At 53.1% G+C, this 13,924-nt stretch overlaps 2 protein-coding genes across 9 annotated transcripts; one reads left to right on the top strand and one right to left on the bottom strand.

The window, feature by feature from the left end:
- Nucleotides 1-204: 204 nt before the first annotated feature.
- TMEM176A (transmembrane protein 176A) lies at nt 205-4,930 on the bottom strand. Its single transcript, XM_029232970.1, has 7 exons — nt 4,880-4,930; nt 3,903-4,110; nt 3,303-3,413; nt 2,131-2,187; nt 1,755-1,967; nt 1,098-1,208; nt 205-513 (listed from the first exon to the last, which is right to left on the bottom strand). Exons 2-6 carry the CDS (start codon nt 4,086-4,088, stop codon nt 1,110-1,112), a joined length of 666 nt encoding a protein of 221 aa, XP_029088803.1. The 5' UTR covers nt 4,089-4,110; nt 4,880-4,930; the 3' UTR covers nt 205-513; nt 1,098-1,109.
- A 285-nt stretch (nt 4,931-5,215) lies between these two features.
- TMEM176B (transmembrane protein 176B) lies at nt 5,216-13,549 on the top strand. Of its 8 annotated transcripts, none has more exons than XM_029234245.1 (8): nt 5,216-5,447; nt 6,170-6,235; nt 8,810-9,009; nt 10,793-10,903; nt 11,276-11,332; nt 11,572-11,799; nt 12,736-12,855; nt 13,253-13,549. In XM_029234245.1, the coding sequence occupies exons 1-8, from the start codon at nt 5,216-5,218 to the stop codon at nt 13,340-13,342; spliced, it is 1,104 nt and encodes a 367-aa protein (XP_029090078.1). In that variant the 3' UTR covers nt 13,343-13,549. The 8 variants fall into 8 exon arrangements, with proteins under 8 accessions (XP_029090078.1, XP_029090084.1, XP_029090082.1 ...); XM_029234251.1 differs by having other exon boundaries at nt 5,261-5,464; XM_029234249.1 differs by having other exon boundaries at nt 5,261-5,464; nt 8,778-9,009.
- The last annotated feature ends 375 nt before the right edge of the window (nt 13,550-13,924 follow it).

Below are 13,924 nucleotides of genomic sequence, written 5' to 3'. Positions count from 1 at the left end.
ATCAGAGTCTCTCTTCCTTTCATCCTTCATTCCCAGGCATTTGGGCCTACAGTCCCAGGACCAGCCTCAAAGAGAGTCTGTTTTCAAGACCGGCAACTCTAGACCCAGACTGGCTGTTGGGAGTGGAACGAGCTTTGTAGGTTTGCTGTTGCCTCATTCTCCTCTGCCTCCCTCCAGCCAAGAGAAATACCCTAAGCAAGAAGCTGGGAGCAACGGCACGAGAGTTTATTATCATCATTGCTCAAGAGGGGACATGAAGCAGGCAGGATGGTGAAGGTGAGCAGGAAATGGACCAGAGAAGCTCTGATGGTTGGTGGTGCAGGGCAGTAGCTGTGGCCATGGGGGAAGGATAACTGGGGCCAGAGGAGAGCCTCTCTTCCCGGCCTGGTTCTTCTTCCACGAGGCAGATGCTGGGACACCCAGTCCAGCTGGAGCTCCAGACACGAGTCCTCTGGAGAAGCAGGGCTAATTTCACTCACTCCCAGCAGTTTCTTCCAAGGGAGGGTCTCTTTTCTAAGGGAAAAGGAGGGGGTGGGACAGCCCATGGGGGAGAGAAAGTATAAATGCTCTGTACCAGGGCAGCTTAGTTCTGGAGCCAATCAGATCCACCATCAGCCTCATGGTACCTGACGCAAAGAGCCCCAAGGTCCCACCATGTACATGGACTTCCCTAGCTTCCTAGGGTCTCTTTTTCAGATTTTTTTTTTTGATGTGGACCAATTTTTAAAAAGTCTTTATTGAATTTGTTACAATATTGCTTCTGTTTTATGTTTTGGTGTTTTGGCCGCGAGGCATGTGGGATCTTAGCTCCCTGACCAGGGATTGAACCAGCAGCACCCCCTGCATTGGAAGGTGAAGTCTTAACCAGTGGATTGCCAGGGAAGTCCCTCACTAGGGTCTTTGGACTGGGTGTTACTTGGTCAGGGACAGGGGGTCTCTGGGCTGGGCCACTACTGGGGTGGAAAGACAGGAATGATGTCCCTTGACACTCACTGTGATGACACTTTTCTCCTCCCCAAACCATCTGCTCTCCATTCCTGTCTCCCCTGGACAGCACTGCTGCCCCAAACACACAGACACAAGCTTTAGGGACTCACCTCCTTAGATAGTTATTTTCTCCAGCAGCACAGACACAGGGGGACCAGAGATGCTAGAAGCAGCAGAGCCCAGACCCCCAACAGCATGGCATTGATGCTTATGAACAGGGCCTGGGGACAGAGGACCGAAGCTATAGGCACCCAGAGTGACTGCTGCCATTTGTGGTCTGTCTTCACGCTGATCATGGCACAGGGTCACTCTCCACCCCATTCATCCCATCCCCAAGTCGGTAGCTTCCGGGGTGGGGGGAGGCTGAAGAAGGAGCCCGGGGTGGGAGTCAGTGGGTGTAGCATGCAGAGAGCAGCCAGAAACCCCTGTCACCGGGTCTCAGCGTCCTCATCTGAGCAGCGATGGGCTTGGGCTGTGGTCTGGTTCCCTGACAAGCCCAAGACTTGAACATGCATTTAACACCTTTGCAGCTCTTCACGTACTTGCAGTATTAGCTCATTTATTATGAGTTCAGTGTTTGTATTTCCCACAGATCTGTAACTCCCACAACCATAGGAACCGCTTCTGTTTCGTTCGCCGCCATGCTGTAGTGACGGCAGACATGCTCAGGGCAGAACAGGTCACGCCCTTTTTGGTGGACAGCCTCACTCTCCTCCACTGTCTGACCCTCCCTGCCCACCGCCTGCTGCCTTCCCCGGCCCGGCTACCTTCAGCATGTTCACATAGGAGGTGCACAGCTGCAGCCTTCCCTCGTCTGCACTCGGAGAGCTGGGGGCCCCGGTGGGCCTCCAGGAAGGGGAGACATCACAGATACCATTAAAGAGAAAATGGTGGTACTCATGGAAACTTCTAGCCCCAATGATGATGGCGGCTGTGGCCGTGGAGAAAGCTGCCAGGGTGAGCAGGGTCCTCAGCAGGGCCTGGTGAGGGCAGTGTGCAGAGACAGACCTTGGAGACTCAGTCTCTCTGGAGCCCATCCCGGGACGAAGAGCGGGAAGACTAGTGGAGGGGGCGGGGGATGGGCGGCAGGCTGGGGGTGGCCTCCAGCTTCCGGGGCTGGTGTCAACCCCTCCCCGAACTCACCCAGTAGGTACCGCCTCGTTTCTCATAAATGAAGGCGACAGCTGCAGCCAGCACAGCCTGGGGAGAGATTGAAGCAGCAGGGGTAGCTCAGGGCAGCCAAGCCCCACCCCCCAGCAGCCTGCTTCTTTTTCCTTCCTCAACTCCCACAGGCAAAGCCAGCCATCCTGCTGGCCTTTCCCCACAGCCCCCCACGTGGACCCGAGGTTTTGAGCTGAGTTCTGTTGTCTTCAACGGTGAGGGTATTGAAGGCCCGAGGCTGCAGGACCCTCTATTTTAGGGACATCAAAACTGCTCATGGTCAAGCCGGGTGTAAGCCCCCCTTCCCTTCTCCAAAACCCTCTCTTTTTAAGCAACACCAGGTGCTTTATGAAAGCTCCAGGGCGATGGGGTGGAAGGCCCGGGGTTTTGGAGGAGCTCTCAGTACAGGGTCAGCGTCCGCCGCCTCGAGGTGAGGGCAGGCGCTCGCTCCAACAGCGCTCAGCCTCCCACCCAGGGGGTCTTCCAGGACAGGAAGTCTGGTTGATGCCAAGGGAAAGATGGACCTGAATCCTGTTTGGCAGTTCTGTAGCTAATCTCAGTGCTTTCGGCCGTGGGGTGGATGAGGATCATTACTTTGGGCTCCTCTCTTAATCGACATGTGTGTTTTGCTCTTGTTCTGTGAGGGTGGGCAGGACAGAGGGCGCCTCTTTCCTGCTATGATCCGCCCACCCATCTCCTGCTGCAGGTGGCACACGTCCATCTGCTGACATAGCTGCTGTTGTCCGGTGAGCCCCCCCTGGACTTCCCCTGTGTGCGGGGCCTGCAGAGGGCAATGGGAAACCACCGGGGGGTGCATCTCCCTTGTACACACCCTCCAGCACGTTCCGCCTCCCTCCATCTCAGTGCAAGTGCCTGGAGATGAGCCCTGTCCTAGATCCTTAGCTGATCTGCCGCTGACGGTGGGAGAAGTGGTGGGAGAAGCCCGGTGCAGGGACCCGGGAGAGCTGACCGGTGACCGTGGCCCTCCCAGCCCTTAGCTCAGCTAGTTTCCCGTCTGTAGAAGCCTGGTGTCAGCCTAGAGCTCTGGGAGTCTTTTCAGCTGCAAACAGTCTACATTCTGATGGGGTCGATGGTGGTGGTCTCTCACCTCTGATAGGGGGTCCCTCTGCCCACGGTCCTCCCGCCCCACTCACCACAGCCCCTGTCCAGATGGGAGTTCCCGATCCAAGCAGCATGGTGTAGTAGAAGTTGAAGAGGAATCCCCCCAGGACCCCACTCAACACTCCCAGCACGGTCTGCACCACCTGAAAGATGAAAAACTTAAGAACGCGGATCTCGGGTTCCCAGGCCCAGTCTGCGCCTAAGCCTCAGGGGAGTTTTGGGGACTTTCCACTCCATGTAGTAAAGGTTAGAACCCTATGAAAGGGAAAGAGAGAGAGAAGAGAGAAAGAGAGGGGGCACGAGAAGGGAGAGGACAGGAGGGGAGAGAAGGCGAGGGGAGGGGAGAGCTAGCCCACGCTGGGTCATGAGAGGATGAACTCTGGGTTCCACCAGCTGGGACTTTAAATGGTCGGGGCTCCTCTGCACCCTTCAGCTCACAGCCCACCCTACCTACAGCTTTCACTGAGAGGCCAGTAAGTGAAGGAAAGGCCAGAACTTGATCTCTAGGAAGAGCATAAGACTGGCTCAGCATCCCATTCAGAGAGAGGCTGGCTGGGAGAGTGTGCGGCCAGAGGAGGGGGCTTACCCTTCCCAGTCCGGGGAGCCTGGGCGCCTGTCCTCGCCCTACTCACCCAGGAGGCCACCAGCAGCCGGCGGTGGCCCAGGGCCCGGGAGGCGGCGTGCGGCGAGGGCACGTGGGGCTGCAGCAGGGGACACCTACTCAGCGGCAACTTGGCCAGAGCCGACTCCTGGTGGATGTGCACCTTGATGCAGGTGGGCTGGGTAGCCCCAGAGGCCACGTCCCCGCCATCTGCCATCTTCAAGCCGGTGGACACCCGCCTGGGAGGGAGGAAGGGGGCGCCAGGGGGAAGAGTTGGCAGGAGGTTTGCACAGATTTCATGGGAGCTGGCGAGGCCCCCGGTCACAGTGCAGCATCTGGGACCTGCCTTGAGGGGTGTCATGTGAGGGATCCCTGCGTCTGCTGAGGCTGTGGCCACCGCTCAGCCCACTGGAGCCGCCCTCTTCACCCTAGACCTGCTGTGTCTCCCCATCCTCCACCCACGGCCTCAGGGTCTGGACCAAGCAGTGCCCTGGAGCCCTCACCTCTCTCCTTTCTGCTCCCAGCCCACTTGTGTGATCACGGCCCTCACCCTGGCTCTCCCCTCTGCCTTTTCCCCTCCAGAGCCCTCAGGCTGCCGGACAGGACAGAAGAGAGTCCTGGCTGCCTGTTGAACTACTGTTGCGGCAGTGGCTTCCCAGCTGAGCCCGGGGACCCACCCCCCGCCCCTACATATTTCCCTCTCCATCAATGGCTACTCAGCCCCATGCTGCCTGTTCAAACTGCGCCCCCCCAACCCTCTGCATGAAGTTGTGGGTGCAGATGGAGGCCAAAGGCCAGAATGACTTGGCATCAAACGGGGACAAGGCTGTACCTGGCCTCCACTCCTGCCACCTTCCTGGATGCATATCCTCTACATGGTGGTTGGTCCTTCCCTCCCCAACAAGTTCTGGGGGGCCTTTGAGGGGGCAGGGTGTGGACTCCTCTGGGGAGGCGCCCTGTGAGAAGGGTCTCTGCGAAAGGGCCGCCTGGGCTGAGGGTCTGCCTCACCTGCTCTCCTCAGGGACCGGCAGTCACGGTCAAGGGTGATAGGAGGGCTGGGGACGGCTGAGTGGGGGCTTAGAACCAGGCAGAATGGGGAGGGGTTTGGTGGAGCTCCAGAAAGGGAAGGATGAGGCAACTTCTCAGCACACAGCTGGAGCAAAGGGCCCCTCCAGGGTTTTCTAGCTGCCAGGGGAGATCACTTGGCTCCGACACTCTGGAGAGCACAGAGGAGACTGCAGAGCTGACCAGCCCTGGAAAATCCCCCATCCCCACCAGGGCAGGGGCTTTCCGAACAAGGACTTGCCTGTGCTGTGTGCACCCCAGTGTGTGTGTTGCATAGGGATGAACACGCCAGTGTGTGCGTGTTTGTGCGCTCTGCCTTCTCCGGCCAGCCTGATTATCTACTCAAGACCAACCCCCCGTCCCCAGAGGGGCCCCTTTGGGCTAGCTCTTTTCTGGGAGGTCAAACCCTCATCACTCCACCCCTTCCTTCTGCTCTCTCCCACCCACTACCGGGTGCCTCAGCTCTGGGCAGCTCTGCTCTACTCGGCCGCTGGTTCCCAGAGGACAGCAGGTGAGCAGGGCCCTCAGGTGAGCAGTCCAGGTGACCCGTCCCAGGAGACTCTCAGTGCAGGACGCCTCTCTCTTTCTCTCGAGGAGTCTCCGAGACCAGTCCCCAAAGCCCCCATCCTGTCTCACAGGATGCCATTCTCTCCCCATTCCTGGTCCCTGTAGGACCTCCTTGGGAGGGAGGGATACACTAGAGAGAGGACGTGACACTAGAAAAATGGCTAGGGAGGTCGGGGGGCCTGTGCCTGGCCGCGTCAGCTGGACTCTCCCTCCCCAGCGCCTCATATCTTTATTCTGAGCGTGGGGTGGCTGAGGCTCGGGTGGTTTCCTGGTGAGAGGTCCTTCAATAGCAAAGGCAGAAGGTGGAGGGCCCAGGGTGTAGCTGGGATCCTGGCCCTCTCTCCCCAGCTTCAGGGGCACAGGGAGGAGCTGGGCAGAGAAGAGTGTCCAAGGCAGCAGGGGAGAGCCCCACACCCTGGAGTTAGGGTGGCGTGAAAGGGGATCTTCATGGGGCTGGCCTGGCTCAGAGGAAGAGCAGGAATCTAGGTTGATCTGGGGATTGGAGCTGGGGGTGAGGCGAGAGGGGGAAGCAGTGGTATCCGGAGGGCTCAGAGGGAGCCGGAGCCCAAGGCACATTCTGGACTCTGTAATGTGGTGCTGATCGCTGGGTCCCAAGCAAGATCTGGCCAGAATCCCGGCTGGGCTTCCTTGTGTGTCTGTGAACAGGTCTGAACCTCCTTGCACGTCTGCAGAATCGTCAAACGCCTGTCCTTTATACTGCACGGAGGCCAGGTAGGTGAAGAGTGAGACTGCTCTGTAAAGTTCATACGATACAAATGGGAAGGCCTTAAACTTATTGCTCTTGCTGGTGTTTTTAGAATTGTTATTAACAATGTTATGATTTAAACAGTGATAAGTAGGATGCCCATGAGAACTACCTGGAGAGGATTTCCTTTGGAGCTAGGCAAGTTGATTCTAAAGTGCCTAAGGAGAAGTAATCTAGCAAAAGTGGCCATGAGGGGCTTCCCTGGTGGCGCAGTGGTTGAGAATCCGCCTGCCGATGCAGGGGACACAGGTTCGTGCCCCAGCCTGGGAAGATCCCACATGCCGTGCAGCGGCTGGTCCCGTGAGCCATGGCCGCTGAGCCTGCGCGTCCGGAGCCTGTGCTCCGCAACGGGAGAGGCCACGATGGTGAGAGGCCCGCGTACTGCAAAAAACAAAACAAACAAACAAAACAAAAACAACAACAACAAAAAAAGTGGCCATGAAAGAAAAAAGTAACATGGGGGGGCGGGTCATGAAAGAGCTCAACTAAATATTAAACTCTATACTCATTATTAAAATCACAGTAATGCTGCGTGACTCATCAGATCCACCAATGGGCAGAATATAAAGACTAAAACAGGCTTGGATTCCTACGGGAATTTTATTTTTGCTCAGGGGAGCGTTTTAAGTCAGTGGGAGAAAGATGATATATTCCGTAAACAGAATATACTCTTTAGAAGTTAACCATCTGAAGAGAACAAACCAGAACCAACTTGGTTCCATTTTTTCCAACTTGCAAGGTAAATTCCAGATGGCTCAACATTTAAGTGTGAAAACTGAAAACATAAAAGCACTTAGAAGAAAACATGGATGAATTATTATTTTATAATCTTGAAATGGGAAAGTCCCTTTTAAGTACAATATAAAACCCAGAAATCATAAAAAATGACTGAAACCTTTGATTATATAAAAATACAAATGAAGTTCAAAACTAAATCACAAATTGAAAGCCTTATCTGTAACTCGTGTCACCGATGGTAATTTTTCAAATACACGAAGAACTCCCATAAAGACCAAAACAAAACAGAGTAACACGAGGAGTTCATAGGATATGAAAGGAAAGCTCACAAAAGAAGAGGAAAAAGGCTCTTAAACGTATGAAAGATGACCAACCTCACTCATAATAAGAGAACTGATACTGGAGTAGTCACAGAAAGCAGACTGGTGGTTGCTTGGGGCCAAGGGTTGGAGGGGTTCCTGGGGAAGGGACTTTAGGGGACTTTTTGCAGCATAGAAAAATGTTCTGTATCTTGATTGTAGTTATGGTTGCACATAGGTACACATTTGTTAAAAGTCACCGAGATCCACAATTAAAAGGGGGCATTTTATTGACTAAAAAGGATTAAAATCTACAACAGAATGTCATTTTTCCAAGAGACATTTGAAAAGATTAGAAAGTTTGCTGACACCTTCTGCTGGTCTTGGGGAGGAGCAGTGGACACTCTTGGAATTGCCCTTGCATGAGAATTGCATGGAAGTAGCTCCATGGAGGGAAATACCTTTTAAAATTACAAATACACATTCCCATTGACCTGCTGATTCCACATTGCTTGTAAGAAAAAAAATAAAGGTCTATAAATAGGGGGCAGCTTAAAACAATTATGATGCATTCGTATAATGGAATACTATGCAGCCATAAAAACGAGTGAGGACGCATTTTATGGACTGATGTAGGATTATTTTTTTATTTTATTTTATTTTTTTTGCGGTACGCGGGCCTCTCACCGCTGCGGCCTCTCCCGTTGCGGAGCACAGGCTCCGGACACACAGGCTCAGCGGCCATGGCTCACGGGCCCAGCCGCTCCGTGGCATGCGGGATCCTCCCAGACCGGGTCACGAACCTGTGTCCCCTGCATCGGCAGGCGGACTCTCAACCACTGCGCCAACAGGGAAGCCCGATGTAGGATTATTTTTAGAAGATGGTTCTGTGAACAAATCATTGTGCAGAAACTGTGTGTGCTATCCTGCCATTTGTGGGAAAAGAGGGAGAGAAAGAATATTTTTACATGTTTTTATATGCAAAAAAGTCATTGTAGGATATATTAGAAAATGATACTATTTTTCCACCTGGAAGACAACTAGCTGGCTAGGAGAGGAAGAGAGGAGAGTGGGTTTTAGCAGTATACCCTTTTTTATCTTTTGATTTTTTTTTAACCATATGAAAGTGTTACGTATAAATATGTACACTATGTTCCTGAAATAATTCAGATTCCTTTCTTTGTCAGTCCCAAGACCCAGACAAACTGTATCTGACCATTTTGGGAAGAGGTCCAAGAGTCTATATGGTGAAAACTCTAGAGGTGATTCAGATTTGCATCCCAGATTAAGGTCACTGTGACAGAGACTCCCCTGGTGGTCCAGTGGTTAAGACTCTGTGCTTCCAAGGCAGGGGGCATGGGTTTGATTCCTGGTTGGGGAACTAAGATCCCACATGCCGTGACCTGGCTTGACTCAAAGACTGTTTTCTCTCCCTGCACTCATGCAGTGTATTCCTTTTTCCCTTACTTAGGTCTCAAACCTCAGTTCTGTGCATCTCCCCAGCAGGCAGGATGACCCAAAACATGCTGGCTGTGAATGGAGTCGATGTGATCTCTACGCTGTCCCAGCCCACTCACATCGACATCCACATCCATCAGGAATCTGCTTTGGCACAACTGCTAAAAGCTGGGAGCTCCCTGATGGGGCGCCTGTCCCACCATCCTGCCAAGGCCAGCATAAGCTACGGACAGCTGGCACTAGGGGTAAGGGCGGGATAGAGAGGTGGGTTAGCAAGGTGACACAGAGGAGGGTAACGCTCCTTCTTCAGTACGATGCGGAAAAGGAAAGAGGGTTGAATCCCCATGAAAAGTCACTATTAGTATCCCATCTTGTTTGGGACAAGAACGTTTGGGAAGTTTCGCCACAGAGATTTAGATGGAAAGGAATAGTGGATCCCTCCTTTGGTGCAACGTGAGCAGTCCCAGCCAGAGCTGGGGGGGTGGGCGGAAGGGTCCCTGGAGGCTGTTCATTCAGGTTGATTGAACCCACGTGGACAGAGGGCCTGCGATGCAAGGCAATATGATAGGCACTTTGGGGGAAAAACTTCAGAGAGAATATCTAGGCAATAACCTGAAGGTGCCCAGCGTCCATCAGAAGGGATCAGGCGACTACACTAATGCCTAAAATTAAAGGTAGCTCAGGTGACATCCTTGGGAGGCAGGATGGCGTCCTGCAGGGGTAGGCATCTGAGCCAGACCTTGAATGGAGAAGCAGCGTGTTTAGACAGATAGAGGTGGAAGATGGAAGAAAAGGAATCTCGGGTTAAAAGAATGGCAAGAAAGAGGGCAAAGAAGCCAGAAAGCATAGGACAAGTTCTGTCAGGGTACAGAGAATGGGACTCGTGGCTGATTAGACTGGAAATACAGACCAGGGCCATATTGCTGAGAGCCTGGAGTGACAAGGTGAGGAGTCTGCTGTCCTGAATCAGCTTCGATAGTGGGAAGACTGTGGAGGGATTCTGAGCAGGCGCCTGAACTTCAGGCACCCTCACAGCCAGGAGGTGTCCAGGTAAGAAGCATGGAGGGTCTGCACCTGCAACGTCGCAGCAGAAATGAGGAGGAAAGAGAGGAGTCCAAATCCTTTGTGGATGGGGTTGCCATGACTTGGGAGTGAGTGGATGTAGAGTACAAGGGAGGAGAGGAGTCCGGGAAGATGCTGAGGTTTGGAGTGAAGGAGACCGGGAAATTGGAGCCCTGGAAGTCAGCGAGGCAGACACTGAGGGTGTGCGTAGGGTCCGGAATTTGGACGCAATGAATCTGAGAAGCTGGCAGGACATGTAGATGGTGACGTCCAAGAGGCTGTGATAGTTGGATCCTCCAGGAAGCAGACGCCGAGGGGGAGTTGGGTGTGCGAAAGGTTTATTGGGGTGTAACATCCATGCAATGAAAAGGGCAGGAGCAGGGCTGGGCAGGGGGAGACATCAGATCATGAGGCAGGGCTGACGAGGTCTGGGCCAGCCCAGTGGGGAGCTCGGGAGCAAAGACTGCCCATCACAGGAGTTCCGTGTTAGCTGAAAATGGCCCTTGAACCACTGCCTTGCTTAATCATTGGCTGGGTAGCCACCCCGAAAGACTGTACCCTCAGTTTGAAAGATGAAGGGACCTTGAAGGCGCTGACCACCGTAGGCTGTCAGCTAACCACTCTCCTTTCTTGAAGGAGGTCATCATGGCCCATCATGGATGATGGGCTTCCCAAGGGAAAATGAGGAGGAAAAAAAGAAGGAATCATCAGGTGGGATGACAAATTGTGGTATTTAGGAAAAATGGGATTTAGAAAAGAATGAAGGATAAAAGGCTGGCAAGTCAGAGGGATGAGGGAGAACCAGGACGGGCTGCTTCACGGACGTTAAGGGAACAGAATTTCCAGAATCGGAGCTGCGGAGAAGTCAGGGCAGAGGAAGAGGAGAGGAAAGCCACCTAGGTGGGAGCTGGGTGGCTGGAGCAGGTGACTCATGGGAAGGGGTGTGGCTTTCCCTATCTCTTGCAGGTGGCCCAGATATTGCTGGGGGCTATGAGCTGTGCTCTTGGAGGGCTTCTCTGCTTGGGGCCCTGGATTCAGCTGCGTGCCTCAGGCTGTGCCTTTTGGACAGGTTTTGTGGTGAGTAAGAAAGGGGTTGTGAGCTCTGAGGGAGGCAAGTGTTTATGGACAAGGAGAAAGAAAGTTCCTTTTGGACCTGGGTCAGCGATTTGGGGAAGAGACCACAGACCCAGAGTCCAAATGCTCTCTGTTATGAGGAGGCTGCCTTAGGGGGTGGGCAAAACCCTTCCACCCTCTGTTTTTCTCTTTAAGGCAAGGCTGGGAATAGCGGGGCAGTTGTAGGTGGAGTCCTGTCCATCTGCTAGGTTTCTTTGCCTGTTCCTTGGATCCTGCTTCAAATTGGCTGTTCTGGGGCCCTGTTGGGAGAAGTGTGACGGGAGATCATTTCAGGACAGCCAACAGGAGGACTTTTCTGGTGTCTTCTCTTCCTAGGCCATTGCAGCAGGAGTTGGGGCCATTGTCCATGAGAAACACTGCGGCAAACTTTCAGTGAGTCTGGGCATCCTCTGTGCCCCACATTGTCCTCTTCCCCCTCCTATGTCTCTGTTTTCCTGCCCTGTTTTTCTGTCTTCTCCCCTTTGGTTTCAAATATCCTAAGATCTTTCCTGGAGGGGTAGGGAGGGTTTCCTCAGCCAGGAAGCTGGGGAAGAGGAGACCGGTTTCAGACCGGGACCCCACGGCTCTGCTATCCATAGAGGGAGTCTGCAGCCTGAACCTCTCTCTTCTAGGGCTGCATATCAAGTCTGCTCGCCCTGGCTGGCATTGCCACGGCCGTGGCCGCCGTTGTCTTCTGTGTGAATAGTTTAACCTGGCAACTTGTCTTCTATGACATCAGCTCCGTGTGTGATTCCTTAGTCCCTGACACCCCCATCTTTGGGTACGAACAGACTAGACGAAGCAATTCCTATTCATCGTGGAGGGAGGAGCGCTGCAGAAACTACATGCAAATGCTGACGGTGAGAAAGGAGAGTCAGTCTTCCAGGACGCGTCACAGCTGTGCATTGGGGAATTGGGGCACCTGAGGGCAGAGACGTAAGCTCTCTGAGCTTCGACCTCATCCGAGGTCTTTGGTTCAGGAGGTTTTAACTTAATCTGAAGCCATTGTTCAGATCCTCATGGCATGAAAATTCCCTGAATCAAAGGGGATGAGGACAAAGAGGAGACATTGAAGCGAGGATTTCTTGAACCACCCTTCCGTCTTTTCTGGTGTGTGGTTGTTATCAGTTATCTATTCCTGCATAACATATCACCCCAAAATGTACTGGCTTAACACTGCAATTTACTATTACTTCTCACATTCTGTGGGTTGACTAGGCTCACATGGGCAGTCCCATTTTCTCATGCAGCTGCAGTCAGGTGTCACTTGAGGGTGAAGTCATCTAAGAGCTTGACTGGGCTGGACCGCTAAGATGACACACTCACACAGCAGGGAGCTCAGCTGGGGCTATGAGCCAGGGAGCCTACAACGGCTTCTCCGTGTGGCTTGGGCTTCTCGTAGCCCAGCAACCAGGTTCCAACAGGGAGCATCCCACTGCGAGCGTTTCAAGAGGTAGGAAATGGAAGCTGCCAGGCCAAATAAGGGCTACCCCATAATTGACCTAGTGTCACTTCTACTGTATTTTGTTGATCAAAGCATTACCAGGCCCTTCCAGATTCTAGGGGGTGGAGCAGTGGATCCCACCTCTTCACGGGGGGGGAGGTAAGGTCACATTGCAGGCAAGCAGATGGGATGGAGTCAGTGGCTGCCCCCATAGTTGGAAGATGCAATCTGCTTTGGTGGGAAGTAGTTAGTTGGACAGGGTCTGATCCCTCCTGGGGTAGCAAGATGATAGTAACAGCAGAAGCAGAGGAGCAGACCCCTGACTGTAACTGTTTTCTTCCTTTATCTTCAGGATTTGTTCCTAGGAATCCGTGGTCTGCTCCTGGCCATCTGTGTCCTGCAGGTCATTGTATCCTTGGCTTCCCTGGGTGTGGGTCTCCGACGCTTCTGTGGCCAGAGCTCCCGAGCCCTGGTGAGATGTTGGGGAGGCACTAGGGAAGGAGCGGATCTGGTTGGTGGAGCTCTAGCGGTGGGAAGGACAACGGGGCAGGAACACTGCTGGGCAGGGCTCATGCTCCCCCTCACTCAGCTCGCTTCCCGTGCTTCGCTCTGCCCTTCACTTTCTGGGGAGCATGACCCCATCACTGTGTCCTGGGTTGAATTCCGCCTTCTGCCTCTGCGCCCTTCTTTGCTCTCATTTTCCCACGTTCCCCTCTTTCCCACGTCCTAGGTCTTGTCTAGCTCCCCTTCCTCCGTCACCTTTTCCTTTCCTCCTTTCATTTGTCTGATTTCCAGTTCTATGGAGCTAACTCTACTCCAACCTTTTCCTCCCAAGAATTGATTTTCCTCCTGTTTTTTTTTTTTTGCAGGATGAAGAAGGGTCAGAGAAGAAGCTGTGGGGGGAGAATTCAGTGCCTCCCTCTCCCCACAAGAAGAAGAGCACAGCTGTTGTCCTGTGAGCAGCCAAAGACCCTGCCTGGACCCTGCATGTCCCCCCAGAGTAGCCCAGGGCCCCTCACTGCCCCGTCCCTCACACTCGCTTCCTTAGGCTGCCCCTCCTCTCGCCAACACCCTCACCCGCTGTTCCTACTCCAAGGTCCTCAATTCAGTGAACACGTATTGTCACATTTTCCCAATGCTGATTAAACAGAAACAACCGCAAAAAATGATTTTGTGCAGAAAGGATGTAGTCTCCCTTTGTTGATACGCAGGGTGCGTTGGTACACATGGAATTAAATGAGAGTTATGGATCATATGGAAACAAGGTCCCAATAAGACTTAATTTACGTTCTGCTCTATATCCCAAGTGCAAAAACTCCTTTTCAGGATTTCCTTCTGTTCAGTGTAAAGTGAAAATAACTCTTACATACTTAGAATCTTTTTACCTGCTAAGGTTTTCTTTAAGCATCTATAACTGATCAGTGGGCTTTACAGAACCATGTGAGACATGAAGCAAGATCATTTCCTCCCTCCCTCCCTTTCTTCCTTCCCTTCATCTTCCTCCCCCTCTGTCTCTTTCCTTCCTTCTTCCTTCCTTCCTC

This window comes from Monodon monoceros, unplaced genomic scaffold (assembly GCF_005190385.1).
Source record: "Monodon monoceros isolate NGI ecotype Baffin Bay Population unplaced genomic scaffold, NGI_Narwhal_1 Super_Scaffold_2, whole genome shotgun sequence".
Taxonomy (NCBI): Eukaryota; Metazoa; Chordata; class Mammalia; order Artiodactyla; family Monodontidae; genus Monodon; species Monodon monoceros.
This window is presented reverse-complemented; position numbering and strand designations above follow the sequence as displayed.